The following is an 18,908-nucleotide window of genomic DNA, read 5'->3' on the forward strand; positions in this document are numbered from 1 at the left end:
CATATCCCATCAGGCCCTAGCGACTTTATCTTGATGTTTCTCAAGACCCTCAATACCTCCTTTTTGATTTCAACATGACCCAAACTATCTGCACACCCTTCCCCAGACTCATCATCCACCAAGTCCTTCTCTTTGGTGAATACTGACGCAAAGTACTCATTTAATATCTCACCCATTTCCTCCGGCTCCATGCACAGTTTTCTCCTCTGTCCATGTTGTTCCAGTTGAGGTCTTCAAAACTGGTGAGTTTTTGTTTATATCATGACTCCAAGCAATTGTATACAGATTTGGTTGGTTAAGCATTTCACCTCCCATACATGTTGAAGGAGGGACTCTGACACATGTTGAGCAGTTCCCATACCTTTGCAGCCACTTCTTGTCAACAGGCCACCATTGATGAGATCGAACACTGGATCAACTGTGTCAGCTTAGTCTTCCATGTTCAGTTTGACAACAATTACCTGATATAAAGAGTTACTGTCGCCTCTCCTGTACGGCAGTGAGATCTGGGTTGTGCACCAGTGACACGTAATGGAGAAGAGAGGTTACATCAGCAATGGTTTAATGAGAGGACTATTGAACAAATGCTCGTGTCCTCTTGAAGCCCAATCCAAATGTTTTCAAGCAAAACTCTTGAAAAATCAAGTTCGACAGACTGGATAATGTCCAGATGGCTGAAAAGTCTCTCCTGCCAGGTCCTGTTTTCTGAAGTCTAGAATGGCCAAAGTTTCAGACAGGACAAAGGAAATGTTTCAAAGATACTCTGAAGCTTTCCTTGAAATATGGCAGCATTGACGTTTATGACTATTACATCTTCTCCATTAAATTGCATCACATTTTGAGTCATAATGTTGAGGCAGAGAGCGAAAAGAAAGGGAGGAAATCCTGCACGCTGATCTCTCTATCTGTTAGGACATCCTGCCTAATGTTCCCAGAGATGTGTGGATCAAGAATTGGTCTGTTCAGTCATATGGGAAGACACGTTGGCAGAATCTGAGCATGAGTATGTTGTCCTCAAACTGATGGACAGCCAAGGATGACCATATATAATCTGGATAATCTGCCCTTTGTTCACCAAATGCTGCTTTGCTCTACATATTTAACCACTGAAAGGAAGAGGGTATTTGTTTCACTTTGCACAATGCTACTCTTGTCTCTTGTTTTGAGTGGTTTACACAGTTTGAAGTGCAGTTATCATCACCTAAACAGTTGTTTACAGGAAATTGCACTCACCTTGCAACTTGATTTTTTTTTTCATTTGCAACTTTTTTCACGTCAGTGCAAATGAAACTTCAGTTTACATTGGAACTGTTTATCTAAGAGTTGCTTTGTTCAAACATTAATTCATACAAAACAGTTGGATGTAAATTTTGCAAGTCAAGCTAAGTGATTCTGAGGGAGCAAGAACTTTCCAGTTTTGAATTAGTTATTGTATTTCATATTTAGGCGTGCATTTTAAATTGGATATTAGTTTTTGAAATTCTTCAAACTTCACACTGGCTGGTAGCATATTGATTAACATGAACTGTTAAGAAGTGTCAGGCTGTGAAAGCAGGCCTGACTGATAATGAGATCAAACAATCCGAGAAGGAGACATTGAACTCCATATTACGGGGGTGGCGGGGTTGCAGATGTCTTGCCCTTACCTTCCCCCTCCATGTCAGCCATAACAAACGGGCTAAATTGCCTGACAGTGGGACTTCCACCCCTCACTAAAAAGGATTTCTTTCTCTTGGGAGCTGCCAGTCAATTCAATTGGCCATCAGTGCCAAGACCGCATTATTGCATGTTGTCTGGACTGCAACCAGTCCCAAGAACAAGGCCAAATGGATCCCGGAATAAGATAGGTCTCGGGTATTGAGCGAGGGTTTGGGCAGCTTATGAAAGAGAGGGTGGGGGTGGTGGGTTTTGGAGAGTTGGGAGTGCTATCTTTGAGGGTATGTACTCCGATGTGCAAAGGGCAACACTCAAAAGTTAAAATCCACCTTCATTCCCACCCTGTTTTATTAAAAAATCTTTTAACAAAAACTGCCAGTCTACTCCTGTCCAACTGCCCACATCCAGCCCCACTGTGTGGGCAGTGGATTATCTGGATTAGTTGGCTTGTTAACAAGTTCAGTTGACCCTTGATTATTTAAATGTGGCAGGTGGGCTGCTGATCTCATGTTATGAGTGTTAAGCTCGAGGATGGATGGGAAGGTGGAGGAGTGGTCACGTATCCTGTTTTACATTTGCCCACTCCTTCCCCCAGTGGGGGCATGGAAAATGTAGCCAATCATGTTTGTGTGGTGAGACAGGTTATTAAGTATCAGTATTTCCTGAACATTGCAAGTGTATGCAATTATTCATTAATGTTATATTATGTTTTTCTGATTTTGTTTGACAGTTTTACAAGTAGAAACTACCTGAAGTTAGGTATAAATGTAACGAACTTTCATGAGTTCATCCTCTGCTCAAGCAGTCCACTTGCCTGTACTGCATGTTAGAATCATTGTGTTATCAGCACCCATGATTGCAAACAGTTAAAATTATTTTTCAGGATCCTTGTATGTTGGAATGCAAATCTGTTTTATGTATCAGTAAAAGTTAAATGTGTTCCTATCAAATCTGATTTATTCCTGCTATATAATTGTGCTTTCAGTAAATGTAAGGTGTTTTCCCTCTAGTCTAGAGAGATCTGAATGTGCAGTGACCTCCCCATATTTGTTCTTTTCTGAATGATATAAGGAATCATTGTTCACAATGAGGCTTATCGCTCCAGATATTTGCTGCATAAAGTCATGTTTTGATTTATAAGAATTACACTCTTGCTTATGGAAGCTGACTTTGAGAGAATGAGCAATGTTGGACAGTTGCCTGAATTGTAACAGTGGGTATATTTGTGGTTCTCTGCTCTTTCACCACTGTTGACAGTTACTGTTTGGAATTGTGGAAGTTCTACTACAGTGAGTTATCCGGCACTCTACCAACTGGAGTTCTCTGCTAACCAGAAGTTTTGATGTCCCCGAATACGACTCATCACTTTACCAACTGGAAGTAATTACAAAGCTGTATACTGTATTATCCAATACTTTTAATGTTTTAATGCGCTGTTGAAGAATAGAAGTGAAAAGCATGCTGATCTTTACTTCCTGAGTACTTGCTGAGTTCATGATGCAAGCATTCCATTGGTAAATGAGCTTTCCATTAATCGGCATTTTTGAACTGACACCATCCTTTCCCTGCGCATGCAGGTTAATAAAGATTTTGCTATAGAATAATTGAGTAAGAATTTTCATCCAAATTTCAAATTGGTGAAACCTGTGGAGAAAGGTTTAGATAGTTTTGGGATTTCAAGTGTCAATCCTAATGTAGGGTCTGATTTATGTTACACCGTTCAATTTAAAATTTTAAAATGTACTTGCACAAGTGTGGGAAACTTGTTTTTACCCTTGGTTCTTCCCAAATATCTGTTACAGGCAGATTAGAGGATTAAATTAGATTCAAATTTTTGTCTCATGGGCATTTTGATTACAATAAAATAGACATGGTCTGAAAATTGCTTAATATTTAGATCATTGTGATGATAAAAGAACAGAACAAATTTTAATTTTTTCTTCCAATACTTGGGGGACATGCAGAACAAAGAATGATGTTTTAACATTTACTTCTATTATCAGCTTTTCCTGTAAATGGAATCCAGAGGCCATATATTGAGGGTTCATTTTTAAGCCGCCTTATTATGGTTGTGATGGGGTAATCCTAGTGCAAGTTTTTTGCCTATAGTTTGAAGCAATTCCTGTTGAATTTTGTTCTTGTCGAACAGATTCCAGAGGTCAATTACTTTCTGAAGTTTAGAAATTAGAGGGATATGGAATGCTTTGTGTGATGAAGCAATTTTCAGAGCTGCAACTATTGAATCTGCTGAATGCCAGTGAAAACATTACTTTGGTGTACATTTTTCCATGTTTGTTTTGACCACAAACTTTAAAATTATCCAGTGATGTGATCTGTTACTTCAGTCACATTGTGCACCAAGATAACAAATCACACTGAACCAACTTTTGAGAGTATGTGCAGTCTTTGGCAATTCCTAAGCAGGAAATTACTTAAATTTAGGGATTTCCCTGTAATAGATGCCAACAGCTAAACTGTCATGAAGCAGAATGGTTTGTGGAAAAGCTTCTTGCACTACAAATAGGAACTACCTGCACTATTAGGCAGCAGAAATTGGCAAAAAATAAAATGGTGCTAAAGGAGACTTTACCATTTGGCTGATTACAGGAAGTGACTGAAGAACTCACAATGTCGTATTAGAGATGACTGGATCTAGCATCCTCAGCTTGTTGGCCTTTAGCCATCTTCTCATTTACCAAGTACTTTTTGTCTTCAAAACTACTTGCATTTCTGCAATCTGTTTCATAATCTGACAGGAAACTAGATCTCCAATAGCAGATTTTCCCCTTAAAATTGTAGCAATACAACATTGCATATCAACATGGTGGATTGACCCCACATGCAAATGTGAGCATGGAATTTATAGAAACATAGAAGATAGGAGCAGGAGGCGGCTATTTGGTCTTTGAGCCTGCTCCGCCCTTCATTACTGGCTGATCATCCAACTCAATAGCCTAATCCTGCTTTTTCCCCATAACCTTTGATCCCATTCGCGCCAAGTGTTATATCTAACTGCCCCTCTCACTGGAAAAATTATGAATAAGACTCTAATGAGAAAAGAATTGTTTCAGTTCTGACCTCCTTAACTCACTCTCCTCTGTATTGCTAGTAAATAGTCAAAAAGCAGCATGAGTTTGAATAGGCAGCCACAAAATGTTGGCTGTTGGTTGATGTAGGGAAGATTTTTGCAATATGTGTACCTTGTTGAATGCATGTCCACAACTTTACTTGTTAATTTCTGAAGTGTGACATTTCTGAAAGTCCTAAACAAATGATGAAATATATTATCTGTGAATTTTAAATTCAAGATGTACTTGAAATGAAATAAATCCGAACTGAGCTATAAACTTCTAACTGGCTTCTGCCAAGATACCTTACTTCCACCACTGTAGTATTACTCTCCTACCCTCTGTCAGAGTTTTCCAACCTTATTCAGCCTTTTGACCTCGCAAGAGTACAAACAGAGCCCTGAGAAGCATTCTTATTGGGTCGACGAGTTAAACCACCAAAATATTGTTTTCTGTACATTAGCTACAAACATACAAAATCATAATTGATAGAAATCTTCTCTGTTTCTTACATGTATACGTTTATTGTAATTTAAAAGTTATTTTAAGGACTGGAGGAGTGATGCTGCTCCTTTTGGGTGCGTGTTCTCGCTCGCTCGCTCACGCCACTCTTTTCTCCTTGTATCCCCCTGTGTGCAATCGGGCTTCGCCCGCACGCATGCCCGCCCGTCCCCTGCCTGCGCGCATGCACACAGACAAACCCTCAACCCTCATGCTGGTGATCCCATTCTCCCCTTGCCACACTGTAGTTCCTGCTCAGAGGCTCACTTTGTGGCGCACTTCCCCACCAACTAAATAGTCTGCTCACGCCACCTACCCTCCCCGCTGCTCTTGAAGCCCATTTAGGAAACCCTTCTCTGTCATTCCTAATGAAACCTAAAATCTAATGTAGCGTTTTTTGTCAATTCCAAGCTTGATTTCTCTTAACACTGTTCTCGCTGTCTATCGAAGTCCCATCCACATCATTTTGTGCACTAAATCCTAGTTGACTCTCATTAGCTCTCTATCACTCAATAAACAAATTCAAAACCCATTTCCTCATGCACACAGTCTTATGCCACCCCCGATAACTCCAGTATATTTTGGTCTGAGAACATTTTCTCTAATTCTAACCTGTGCATCACCTCTCCATTTCGCTATTCATAAGAGCTTTCAGCTGACTTAACCCTAGTTTACAGAGCTGTTTGCCGCCTAAGAGCTTTTCCTCATTTATTGGGATATTTTGTAACATTTGAAGTTGCTTTTATAAATGTAACTTTGCATAGACTAGAGTCGAGCTTACAGATTGCATTATTCCAGTTTGGAGTTGAACATTGACCACTGGGGGGGTACTGTCATCATAAATTTAAAATCAATAAAAACTACCCCTCTTGTCTCCTCTGTTACTTTGACTCTATTTCCTCTTTGACTTTCCTTTTCTGTCCACCAAATTTCTTCCCTAACTTGCTCGGCATTTGTCCTTTGAATATGGATGATGCTGGCAAGGTTTTTCCTGCCTATTGCTAAATGCCCCGAGGGCACTGAGTCTGGAATCCTATATAGGCAAGATTACTCAGAGGGGTAATCCCTACCCTAAAGGACATTAATGAACCCGTTGGGCTTTTTATGATAATCTGGTAACTTTACCTGTTGCCAACTCTCAAATTCCAAGATTTATTGAATTTGTTTTCTCAACTTGCCAAGATGAGATTTGAACTTAAGCCTTCGGTTTGTTTGTCCCGTAGTCGAACCAGTAGTATTTTTGTAACATATTTGGATTGCCCTAATATGGTTTTCATCTTGCAGCAAGCACTCGCGGTCAGTGATATTCTATGCCAATGTGCTCGTGGGGACTATTCCTCCTCCCCTTCAGTACTATTGCCCATTCCTATTCTAACTTCTAACACATCTGCTCATAATAAGAACATAAGAACATAAGAAATAGGAGCAGGAGTAGGCCATCTAGCCCCGCCATTCAATAAGATCATGGCTGATCTGAAGTGGATCAGTTCCACTTACCCACCTGATCCCTATAACCCCTAATTCCCTTACCGATCAGGAATCCATCTATCTGTGATTTAAACATATTCAATGAGGTAGCCTCCACCACTTCAGTGGGCAGAGAATTCCAGAGATTCACCTCTGAGAGAAGAAGTTCCTCCTCAACGCTGTCCTAAACTGACCCCCCTTTATTTTGAGGCTGTGCCCTCTAGTTCTAGTTTCCTTTCTAAGTGGAAAGAATGTCTCCATCTCTACCCTATCCAGTCCCTTCATTATCTTATAGGTCTCTATAAGATCCCCCCTCAGCCTTCTAAATTCCAACGAATACAAACCCAATCTGCTCAGTCTCTCCTCATAATCAACACCCCTCATCTCTGGTATCAACCTGGTGAACCTTCTCTGCACTCCCTCCAAGGCCAATATATCCTTCCGCAAATAAAGGGACCAATACTGCACACAGTATTCCAGCTGCGGCCTCACCAATGCCCTGTACAGATGCAGCAAGACATCTCTGCTTTTATATTCTATCCCCCTTGCGATATAGGCCAACATCCCATTTGCCTTCTTGATCACCTGTTGCACCTGCAGACTGGGCTTTTGCATCTCATGCACAAGGACCCCCAGGTCCCTCTGCACAGCAGCATGTTGTAATTTCTTTCCATTTAGATAATCCAATTTGCTATTATTTCTTCCAAAGTGAATAACCTCGCATTTGTTAACGTTATACTCCATCTGCCAGATCCTCGCCCACTCACTCAGCCTGTCCAAATCTCTCTGCAGACCTTCTACACCCTCCACACGATTCACTTTTCCACTTATCTTTGTGTCGTCTGCAAACTTTGTTACCCTACACTCAGTCCCCTCCTCCAGATCGTCTATATAAATGGCAAATAGTTGAGGCCCCAGTACCGATCCCTGCGGCACGCCACTAGTTACCATCTTCCAACCAGAAAGGCACCCATTTATTCCGACTCTCTGCTTCCTGTCAGATAGCCAATCCCCAATCCACGCTAACACCCTACCCCCAACTCCGTGTGGCCCAATCTTCTTCAGCAACCTTTTGTGAGGCACCTTATCAAACGCCTTTTGGAAATCCAAAAACACCGCATCCACCGCATCCCCTCCGTCAACCGCACTAGTCACATCTTCATAAAAATCCAACAGGTTCGTCAAGCACAACTTTCCTCTCATGAATCCATGCTGTGTCTGCTTAATCGAACCATTCTTATCCAGATGGCCTGCTATTTCTTCTTTAATGATTGATTCCAGCATTTTCCCAACTACAGACGTTAAGCTAACCGGCCTGTAGTTACCCGCCTTTTGTCTATTTCCTTTTTTAAACAGCGGCGTAACATTAGCCGTTTTCCAATCCACCGGCACTACCCCAGAATCCAACGAATTTTGATAAATAACCACTAATGCATCCGCTATTACCTCTGACATTTCTTGAATGTTGCCCCCTTACTGCAGTTTCCTTACTTTCAAAAGCTGTAAATCTTCCTTCTGTAATGATGCATTTGGTTGCCTCTCCTTGCTGTCCTCCCATTCTTGATCTGTATCTTGTCTGCCCTTTTGAAGCATTTTTGAGTTGAAGGTGTGTGTGAGAAGTGCAGGTGGACTACTGACAGCTTGTGGAGCCATGGATCAGGATGTTTCAAACTTTCAGGAGAAGAAAGAATATTTAGAACACAATGAAATATGGCTCCTTTGATTTTTAAAAAAAATGTAAATTGTTGCTATACAGATGACAACAGCTGATGTGCAGGGCTATCAGTGAGACTCGGCCACACTGATAATGTCAAACCACCAGAAGATATCAAAATCAGATGTTCTGCATGTTTTTGCACTGGATTGGTACAAAGAACAATACAGCACAGGAACAGACCCTTCGGCCCTCCAAGCCTGCGCCGCTCCCTGGTCCAAACTAGACCACTCTTTTGTATCCCTCCATTCCCACTCCATTCATGTGGCTATCTCGATAAGTCTTAAACGTTCCCAGTGTGCCCGCCTCCACCACCTTGCCTGGCAGCGCATTCCAGCCCCCACCACCCTCTATGTAAAATACGTCCTCCTGATATCCGTGTAAAACCTCTCTCTCTCTCTCCCCCACCGACCTGGGAAAAAGCTTCACACCGTTCACCCTATCTATGCCCTTCATAATTTTATATACCTCTATTAGGTCGCCCCACATCCTCCATCTTTCCAGTGAGAACAACCCCAGTTTACCCAATCTCTCCTCATAACTAATCCCCTCCATACCAGGCAACTTCCTGGTAAACCTCCTCTGCACTCTAAAGCCTCCACGTCCTTCTGGTAGTGTGGCGACCAGAACTGGACGCAGTATTCCAAATGCGGCCGAACCAACGTTCTATACAACTGCAACATTAGACCCCAACTTTTATACTCTATGCCCCGTCCTATAAAGGCAAGCATGCCATATGCCTTCTTCACCACCACCTCCACCTGTGATGTCACCTTCAAGGATCTGTGGACTTGCACACCCAGGTCCCTCTGCGTATCTACACCCTTTATGGTTCTGCCATTTATCGTATAGCTCCCCCGTACGTTAGCTCTACCAAAATGCATCACTTGGCATTTATCTGGATTGAACTCCATCTGCCATTTCTTTGCCCAAATTTCCAGCCTATCTATGTCCATCTGCAGCCTCTGACAATGTTCCTCACTATCTGCAAGTCCAGCCAATTTAGTGTCGTCTGCAAACTTACTGATCACCCCAGTTACACCTTCTTCCAGATCGTTTATATAAATCACAAACAGCAGAGGTTTCAATACAGAGCCCTGCGGAACACCACTCTGCACAGGCCTCCAGCCGGAAAAAGACCCTTCCACTACCACCCTCTGTCTTCTGTGACCAAGCCAGTTCTCCACCCATCTAGCCACCTTCCCCTTTATCCCATGAAATCCAACCTTTTGCACCAACCTACCATGAGGGACTTTGTCAAACGCTTTACTAAAGTCCATATAGACGACATCCACGGCCCTTCCCTCGTCAACCATTCTAGTCACTTCTTCAAAAAACTCCACCAGGTTAGTGAGGCATGACCTCCCTCTCACAAAACCATGCTGACTATCGTTAATGAGTTTATTCCTTTCTAAATGCGCATACATCCTATCTCTGAGCATCCTATCTCTGAGAATCCTCTCCAACAACTTCCCTACCACGGACGTCAAGCTCACCGGCCTATAATTTCCCGGGTTATCCTTCTTGCCCTTCTTAAATAACGGGACCACATTAGCTATCCTCCAATCCTCTGGGACCTCACCTGTGTCCAGTGACGAGACAAAGATTTGTGACAGAGGCCCAGCGATTTCATCTCTCGTCTCCCTGAGCAGCCTTGGATAGATTCCATCAGGCCCTGGGGATTTGTCAGTCTTTATATTCTCTAAAAAACCTAACACTTCCTCCCTTGTAATGGAGATTTTTCTCTAACGGTTCATCACTCCCCTCCGAGACACTCCCAGTCAACACATCCCTCTCCTTTGTGAATACCGACGCAAAGTATTCATTTAGGATCTCCCCTACTTCTTTGGGCTCTAAGATGATAGTTAATGTCAAGCATGTAAAATATTCTGTATTAGTGATAATTGGGAGGTTGAAAAAAGCTTGGTTTTTTAATAGAATGTAAATTGAATGTGTCTCAACGAACAATTATGGTCTTTTAGTCTGTTGCATTATATTGGTGATTACACCTGGTTTAACAATTGGGCAGAAGTTTCTGTTGTGAAATGAAAAGATTTTGTGCTACTTAATTGAAAATGATGCTGGCATTGTAATGATGCTAAATTATTTTGATTGTGCAATTCTTTTAAAATATATATTTCTTCCTCCTTCTAGTCTCTTTCAAATACTCCGTCAGACATGACGCAGATTAGTGGACAGAATTCTCAATTAGCAAGTGGAGAAGAGCGACAGAAGTCACTGGACCAACAGCGCATGCAAGAGAAGGCCAATCGCATTGTGGCTGAGGCCATTGCTAAAGCAAAAGCTCGTGGTGAGCAAAATATTCCCAAGGTGATTGATCAACTGGTGATCTCTAGCACTGCCATGGATGGTTCAACTGAAGAGAAAAAGAAAAAGAAGAAAAAACCAAAAGAAAAGAAAGACCCCAAGGAGCCCAAAGAAACGAAGGAAAAAAAACCCAAGTCAACAGCAACTAAAATCAAAAGCAACAAGAATGCAAGGTAGAAACATGTCATTTGTTTGATCACAGCATTGGAATTTTTGCTTAGTCAATATTGAACTACTGCATTTTTGTCATCATGATCCCGAGGCTGTTTGAGAAATGTTTTTGGTGTATGCTTCATGGAGAAGTGTTGCTCCAACCACTGATTAGTTTTTTTTTACAAATATAAGATGACAGATGTAAAATAATACCCCATGTAAATAATTCAGCATTGCATAGAGTTGCCAGAGCTGAAAGCTGCTGAAGCAACATAACTCTGGAAAGTCAAACATTTTAATATAAATTTGATACCCAAAAGGGAATTAACCCTGGCCCAATGAAAAGTTTCAAATAAGCTGATATTAATAAAGTGCCAGAAAGTCACAGTTATGATGAACAACCTCTTCTCAATAAGTTAGTGTTTTCAGATTGATACCTTAATACTATCGGTAGATCAATATAGTCAAAGCTATATACAAATGCAACAGTTTGTGGGGAGGGGGTGGGGGAGGAGTAGGTGGCAGGCAGACAGGGGGAAAGACTGCATAAAATTCAGATTCACTTATGTTAAGTTATGTATGAGTTGCAGTTTCAGAAAGTGGATTCTCTAATTTGTTGCTATTGATCTCCAGTATTTATAAAGAGGTAAATAGTACTTTTAACAGTGAAGGTAAGTTTTGACCACCTGTCGCTGCTACGTACTGTAAAGATATCCGTTCAGCTTTGTACATTTATTGAAGTGATTCTGTTACTGTGCTTGAAGCAATGTGGGGATAAAACACATGATCTGAAGGTTCTTTTGCCTTTGTATGATTAATTTGCATGTTGATCATCTTTGAGTACTCAAGTTAACTAGTTACCTGAAAGCTATTATAATTTAAACTAGATATCTGCAGAACTGTGCGCTGGATCATGTGATTAAATTGCTTTTGAATCTGACAAAATCATGATTTTCATGATTAATAAATTACTCGTTGAAAGTTTGTTGCAGGAATGAAATTTTACTTGTTTTTTTCTTCTGACAGACCTTTGAAGATCCAACATAGTTCTAGGGAATTGAAAAAACATTAATCAATGCTTTTCCAGTTATTGTATAGAGTACAATGAATGTTCTGAACTTTCAAAGTATTTAAATTAATAATCAAGGAAATGTGTATCTAAAATATGAATGTTGTACAAGCCAAATGCATACCTACTTTACAGACCAGTTGACATTTCAGGAGCTAATCTGAAAATATACAGTTATCAGGCATCATTGATTTCTATTCCCGATTCCTCATCTGTAACTCTCACCATGGAATAGAAAATGCTTCAACTAAGCACCTTTGGATAAATGCCAGTAAAGATATGTCATCTCATAAATAATTGGAATAAAAGTGACTCAGAACTACTTAAATTAATTAAGGCAGATGTACTTTACATAAAATTTTGTACATGTTGATACATATGCCTAATAGCTTAAATAAATTGAAAATACAGTATCCACCTGTTCAAAGTAGTTAGAAAAAATGTTAGTGAGTTTAACATTTTTAAGTTAGATCCTTTCCTTTCACATAATTTGGCCAAGCTTGTTGATGCTCTGGAAAACATCTAGCAATAAAATTTGTACTTGTCTAGGAAATTTAAACTCTGGCATTCGAGCTGCATTGCTGTATGCCACAATCTAACGTGATGTGGCAGGACTCAACAATGTAGCAGAATAAACTTTTGAATTTGAGGGGAATGCAGGTCACATATCCAGAAACCCTACAGGTAGAAAAGAGATTCTGAACAACCTGCCAATGTGTTGTCCTAACGGGCATCCCCTATGTGCTCTTTAAACTCGAGGTCAAAATGACATCAAAGCCAGCTTGTATTTGCTAATCATAGTTGCAAATGTTTTTGCAGGGGTAAGGTGGCAGCAGCCAAGTTCATGGCTTGCTCTGTTGCACAGGAGGGCAGGAAAAAGGGTGGCAGAGCTGTAGTGATAGGGGATTCAGTTGCAAGGGGAATGGACGGGCATTTCTGCAGATGCAAACGAGACTCCAGGATGGTATGTTGCCTCCCTGGTGCAAGGATCAAGGACGTCTCGGAGCAGCTGCAGGGCATTCTGCAGGGGGAGGGTGAACAGCCAGCTGTCGTGGTGCATATAGGCACCAACGTTATAGGTAAAGAACGGGATGAGGTCCTACAAGCTGAATTTAGGAAGTTAGCAGTTAAACTAAGAAGTAAGACCTCAAAGGTAGTAATCTCACCAGTGCCATGTGCTTGTCAGAGTAGGGCATAGACTAGAGTAGAGCTTACAGATTGCATTATTCCAGTTTGGAGTTGAACATTGACCACAGGGGAGGTACTGTCTTCATAAATTTAAAATCAATAAAAACTACCCTTGTTGTCTCCTCTGTTACTTTGACTATATTTCCTCTTTTGACTTTCCTTTTCTGTCCACCAAATTTCTTCCCTAACTTGCTCGGCATTTGAATATGGATGACGCTGGCAAGGTTTTTCCTGCCTATTGCTAAATGCCCCGAGGGCACTGTGAGTCTGGAATCCTATATAGGCAAGATACTAATCACTGTGCCACCCGAAGAGAAATAAAACACAGGGAGAGTGTACAAAATATGATAGGACATATGGTCTGAGATGTGTTTGCTTTAATGCAAGGAGTATGACAAGTAAGGGGATGAACTTAAAGCTTGGATTATTACATGGAAGTATGATGTTGTGGCAATTGCGGAGACTTGGATGAAAGAAGGGCAGGACTGGTAGCTTAGCATTCCATGATTTAAATGCTTCAGGTGAATAGAGGGTGACAAAAGAGGTGGGGGTGTTGCTTTACTGATTAGAGAGAATGTTGCAGCTATACAGAGGGAGAACACCTTGGTGGGATCATGCAGTGAGGCCATATGGGTAGAACTCAGGAACAGGAGTGGTGCAGTCACACTGTTCGGGTTGTACTACAGACCTCCCGACAGCTAGCGTGAAGTGGAGGAAGTGATATGTCAGCAGATGATGGGAAGATATAAAAACAACAGGGTTGTAGTGATGGGCGATTTTAACTGCCCAAACGGAGACTGGGATTCCATGAGTGCCGGGGTTTGGACGGGGCAGAGTTTGTTCAGTGTGTCCAAGAGTGCTTCTTGAGGCAATGTGTAGATAGTCCAACCCAGGAAGGAGCTAGCTTAGAGAAGGGCCTGTTCCATGCTGTAAACCTCTATGACCTGATTCTGGGAAAGTAGCCCGAACAGGTGATTGTTGTCTCAGTGGGGGACCATTTTGAGAACAGTGATCACAATTCTATACATTTCAAGATACTTTAGAAAAGGATAGAAGTAGTCCCAGAGTGAAACTAAACTGGGGGAAGGCTAACTACAACTGTATTAGGCAGGAGCTAGGGAATGTAAACTGGGGGTGGCTGAGGGTAAATCTACATCCAATATGTTGGAGTTTTTTTTAAGTCAGTTAACAATTCAGGACAAGTATAAAATGAAGGATAAAGATGGCAAGATTCGGGAATCCTGGATGGCAAGAGAGATTGTGACCTAGTGAAAAACGAGGAGAAGACATAAATAAATTTCAGGAAATTGAAAACAGATAAGGCTCTTGAATACAAAGAGAGCAGGAAAGAGCTGAAACATGGATTTGGGAGGGCTAAAAGGCCATGAAATGTTCTTGGCAGTCAGGATTAAGGAGAATCCCCAAGGCTTTTTACGCATATGTAAGGATGAAGAAGGTAGGTAAAGAAAAGGTGGGTCCACTCGAGCACAGTGCAGGGAATTTATTTGGAGCCAGATGAGGTGGGTGCGGAGTGTAACAAGTGCTTTGCATCAGTATTCACAAAGGAGAAGGATGTGAATGGGGAGTTTAGAAAGGAGGATGTTGACATTCTGGGACATGTTGAGATAAAAAGGGAGGAGGTATTGGAGGTTTTGAAAAACTATAATGTGGACAGGTCCCCAGGGCCAGATAGGTTCTATCCCAGAATACTGAGAGAAAGAAGGGAAGAAATTGCTAAGGCTTTGGCCAAAATCTTTGTATCCTTTTTAGCCACGGCCAAGGTATCAAAGGATTGGAGAGTAGCTGACATTGTTCCTCTGTTTAAGAAGGGCAGAAGAGACAATCTGGGAAATTACAGGCCTGTGAGCGTTGCATCAGTGGTGGGGAAATTGTTGGAGAAGATTCTTAGGGAGAGGATGTACAGGAAGAGGAGAATAGGCTTATTAGTGATAGGCAACATGGTTTTGTGAATGGGTGGTTGGGTCTCAAACGGGATTGAGTTCTTCGAGGAAGTGACAAGAAAAATTGACCAGGACAGGGCAGTGGATGTTGTATACATGGACTTCAGTAAAGCCTTTGATAAGGTTCCTCATGGCAGGCCGATACAGAAGGTGAAGTTAAACGGGATCCGAGGTGAGCTGGTAAGATTGATACAAAACTGGCTTGGGCATAAAAAGCAGAGTGGCAGCAGTGGAAGGGTACTTTTCTAACTGAAGAGTGGTGTTCCACAAGGATCAGTGCTGGAATCTTATATATATGATTTGAAGAAAAATGTAGATGGTCTGATTAGTAAATCTGCAGATGATACAAAAATTGAGAGAGTAGCAGATAGTGAGGAGGATTGTCAGAGGACACAGCAGGATATAAATCGGCTGGAAACCTGGGCTCAAAGATGGCGGATAGGATTTAACCTGGACAAATGTGAGGTGATGTGATTTGGAAGGTCTACTGCAGAAGGAAAGCATACAGTAAATGGTAGAGCCCTTAGAATTATTGGCATAGAGAGAGATCCAGGTGTGCAGATCCACAGTTCCCTGAGGGTGGCAACTCAGGTGGACAAGGTGTTCAAGAAGGCCTTCATCGGTCGGGGCATTGAGTATAGAACATAAGAACTAGGAGCAGGAGTAGTCCATCTGGCCCCTCGAGCCTCCTCCGCCATTCAATAAGATCATGGCTGATGATCTTTTTGTGGACTCAGCTCCACTTACCCACCCGCTCACCATAACCCTTAATTTCTTGACTCTTCAAAAATTTATCTATCCTTGCCTTAAAAACATTCAATGAGGTAGCCTCAACTGTTTCACTGGGCAGGGAATTCCACAGATTCACAACCCTTTGTGTGAAGAAGTTCCTCCTCAACTCAGTCCTAAATCTGCTTCCCCTTATTTTGAGGCTATGCCCCCTAGTTTTAGTTTCACCCGCCAGTGGAAACAACTTCCCTGCTTCTATCTTATCTATTCCCTTCATAACCTTGTTCCTATAAGATCTCCCCTCATTCTTCTGAATTCCAATGAGTATAGTCCCAGTCTACTCAGTCTCTCCTCATAAGCCAACCCCCTCAACTCCAGAATCAATCTAGTGAATCTCCTCTGCACCCCGTCCAGTGCCAGTATATCCTTTCTCAAGGATACTTGAGACATCCTTGAGAAAGGATATACTTTCTCAAGTATATCCTTGAGTATATACTCAAGGAGTATATACAGTATACTCCTTGAGTACTCCAGGTGTGGGCTCACCAACACCTTATACAGCAGCAACATAATCTCGCTGTTTTTAAACTCCATCCCTCTAGCAATGAAGGACAAAATTCCATTTGCCGCCTTAATTACCTGCTGCACCTGCAAACCAACTCCTTGAGATTCCTGCACAAGGACACCCAGGTCCCTCTGCACAGCAGCATGTAGCAATTTTTTACCATTTAAATAATAATCCATTTTCCTGCTGTTCCTACCAAAATGGATGACCTCACATTTACCAATATTGTACTCCATCTGCCAGACCCTCACCCACTCACTCTGATTATCTATATCCCTTTGCAGACTTTCAGCGTCCTCTGCACACTTGCTCTTCCACCCATCTTAGTGTCATCTGCGAATTTTGACACACTACACTTGGTCCCCAACTCCAAATCATCTATGTAAATCGCAAACAATTGCGGCCCCAACACTGATCCCTGAGGCACACCACTAGTCACTGATCGCCAACCAGAAAAATACCCATTTACTCCCACTCTTTGCTTTCTGGTAGTCAACCAGGAATTGGAAAATCATGCTGCAGCTGTATATAAGGCTTTGTTTGGCCACATTTGGAGTATTGTGTACAATTCTGGTTGCCGTATTACTGGAAGGATGTCGGTGCAGAAGAGATTTACCAGGATATTGTCTGGTTTGGAGGATATGGACTATGAAGAAAGGTTGAACAAACTTGGATTGTTTTCATTGGAGTGTTGGAGGGTGAGCGGGGGGGGGGGGGGAAGACCTGATAGAGGTTTACAAGGTTATGACAGGCTTGGATACAGTGGATAGTGAGATCTTTTCCCAGGGTCAATTACTCAGGGGTGTAGGTTGAAAGTGAGAGGGGGAAAAGTTTAAAAGGGATGTAAGGGGCAAGTTTTTTTTCCAGAGGTGGTAACTGTCTGGAACGAGCTGCCAGAGAAGATGGTGGAAGCAGATTCTTTAACAGCATTCGAGACATTTGGTTAGATACATGAATAAGCAGGGAATAGAGGAATATGGACCACGTAGGGGCAAGAAAATATTAGATTAGAAAGACATCTATGTCGTCACAGATTTAGTGGGCCAAAGGGCCTGTTCCTGTTCTGAACTATTTTTTCTTTGCCTGTCTGCTAGTTTACCCTAGTTCCTCTGCTTTCTTGCTTCAGGTCTGTTTTTTATTTCACACCCCTGGGTCTCATAGTGCCATCGCTGCGTAAACCCATCTCTTGTCCTGTTTCTCTGATACACATACCCTTGTATGGAGATTGCCACTCCACTGTACAACATGTCCTCCATACAGTTGTAGCAGGGACAATCATTCCCACTCAGCTGTACAACACGACTTCTCTTCTCCACACATTTATAGCAGGAACAATCACAGTTGCCATTTCAAAATGCTAACTCGACTCAAAGTAAACAGATGGCATATGTAGTCAACAGTTGGGAGCTTAGGGGCAGAGTAGTTGGACAAGCGTATTAAATTGAAAGTGGTCTGGATCTTAGCTGTGGTTTGGCCACAATAGTTCTAATGGTTAGAAAACCTGAGTAGTCAACCTACAATGGTCTTACAGTGCATTTAATATTGGCTATATATGTGCTTCGATAACTTTCAGAAGTAACTTTCTATACACATTTTTGGTGGTCATGAATTTTCTTCGATCAAACAAGTTAGTCTGTGAAAATTAAATCATGTGATTGTGGCTTGGCTAATTGTGTCAGGATCTCAATCAATGGGTGTAAAAATCATGTAATGGACTCAAAATTATATGCTGGCTCATGTTTAAGAACCTAACCACTTTATTATGCTTGTTGTAATCCAGAACTGATGTCTTAAATGCAAGAGTATGAGTGATGTTCATTGTGATGTTTTATATTTTTCACGGTTACAATGGATGTTTCCACAGAACCAATGCCGGCTACAGAATGCATAATTTCCTTATTGAGATATCTTTGTGTGTGCGAGTATTGAGTTGACCACATCATTTTTTCCTTTTCCTTCCTGTTGGGAAACCTCTGCAACAGATGGCCTAGCTGAGATTGGAATGTCACCATTAAGAGAACTGAACACATACCACATCCCACTGTATTAGCGTGCAGACTCACTGGCAGCAGTATTTTTTTTTGTATTATCACCTACTTTTCCTATCAGCATTTTCTAATGAATTCAAGTCCACAGTTTAAAATCCATTGGTTGGCTTTATGGGAAGTACATTGTCCCTGTCACAAAGATACCTGTAATAAATAATGGAGTAATGATTTTTCAGTTTGACTTAACTGACTGAGCAGAATGAGCTGTATGCTAAGTGACCCAGACTAAACATAATTTACAAAGAACAATACAGCACAGGAACAGGCCCTTCGGCCCTCCAAGCCTGCGCCGCTCCCTGGTCCAAACTAGACCATTCTTTTGTATCCCTCCATTCCCACTCCATTCATGTGGCTATCTAGATAAGTCTTAAACGCTCCAAGTGTGTCCGCCTCCACCACCTTGCCCGGCAGCGCATTCCAGGCCCCCACCACCCTCTGTGTAAAATACGCCCTTCTGATAT

The 18,908-nt window shown here is 41.7% G+C and overlaps 1 protein-coding gene across 5 annotated transcripts in view; it reads left to right on the forward strand.

Moving 5' to 3' along the window:
* The window catches only part of chd7 (chromodomain helicase DNA binding protein 7), a 250,095-nt gene that overhangs the window by 69,493 nt on the left and 161,694 nt on the right, over window positions 1-18,908 (forward strand). For all 5 annotated transcript variants that reach the window (XM_078216215.1, XM_078216216.1, XM_078216213.1 and 2 more), the window contains exon 3: window positions 10,561-10,907. In XM_078216215.1, the coding sequence (XP_078072341.1) occupies window positions 10,561-10,907 (347 nt within the window). The remainder of the gene's footprint in view (window positions 1-10,560; window positions 10,908-18,908) is intronic.

This window comes from Mustelus asterias, chromosome 7 (assembly GCF_964213995.1).
Source record: "Mustelus asterias chromosome 7, sMusAst1.hap1.1, whole genome shotgun sequence".
Classification (NCBI taxonomy): Eukaryota; Metazoa; Chordata; class Chondrichthyes; order Carcharhiniformes; family Triakidae; genus Mustelus; species Mustelus asterias.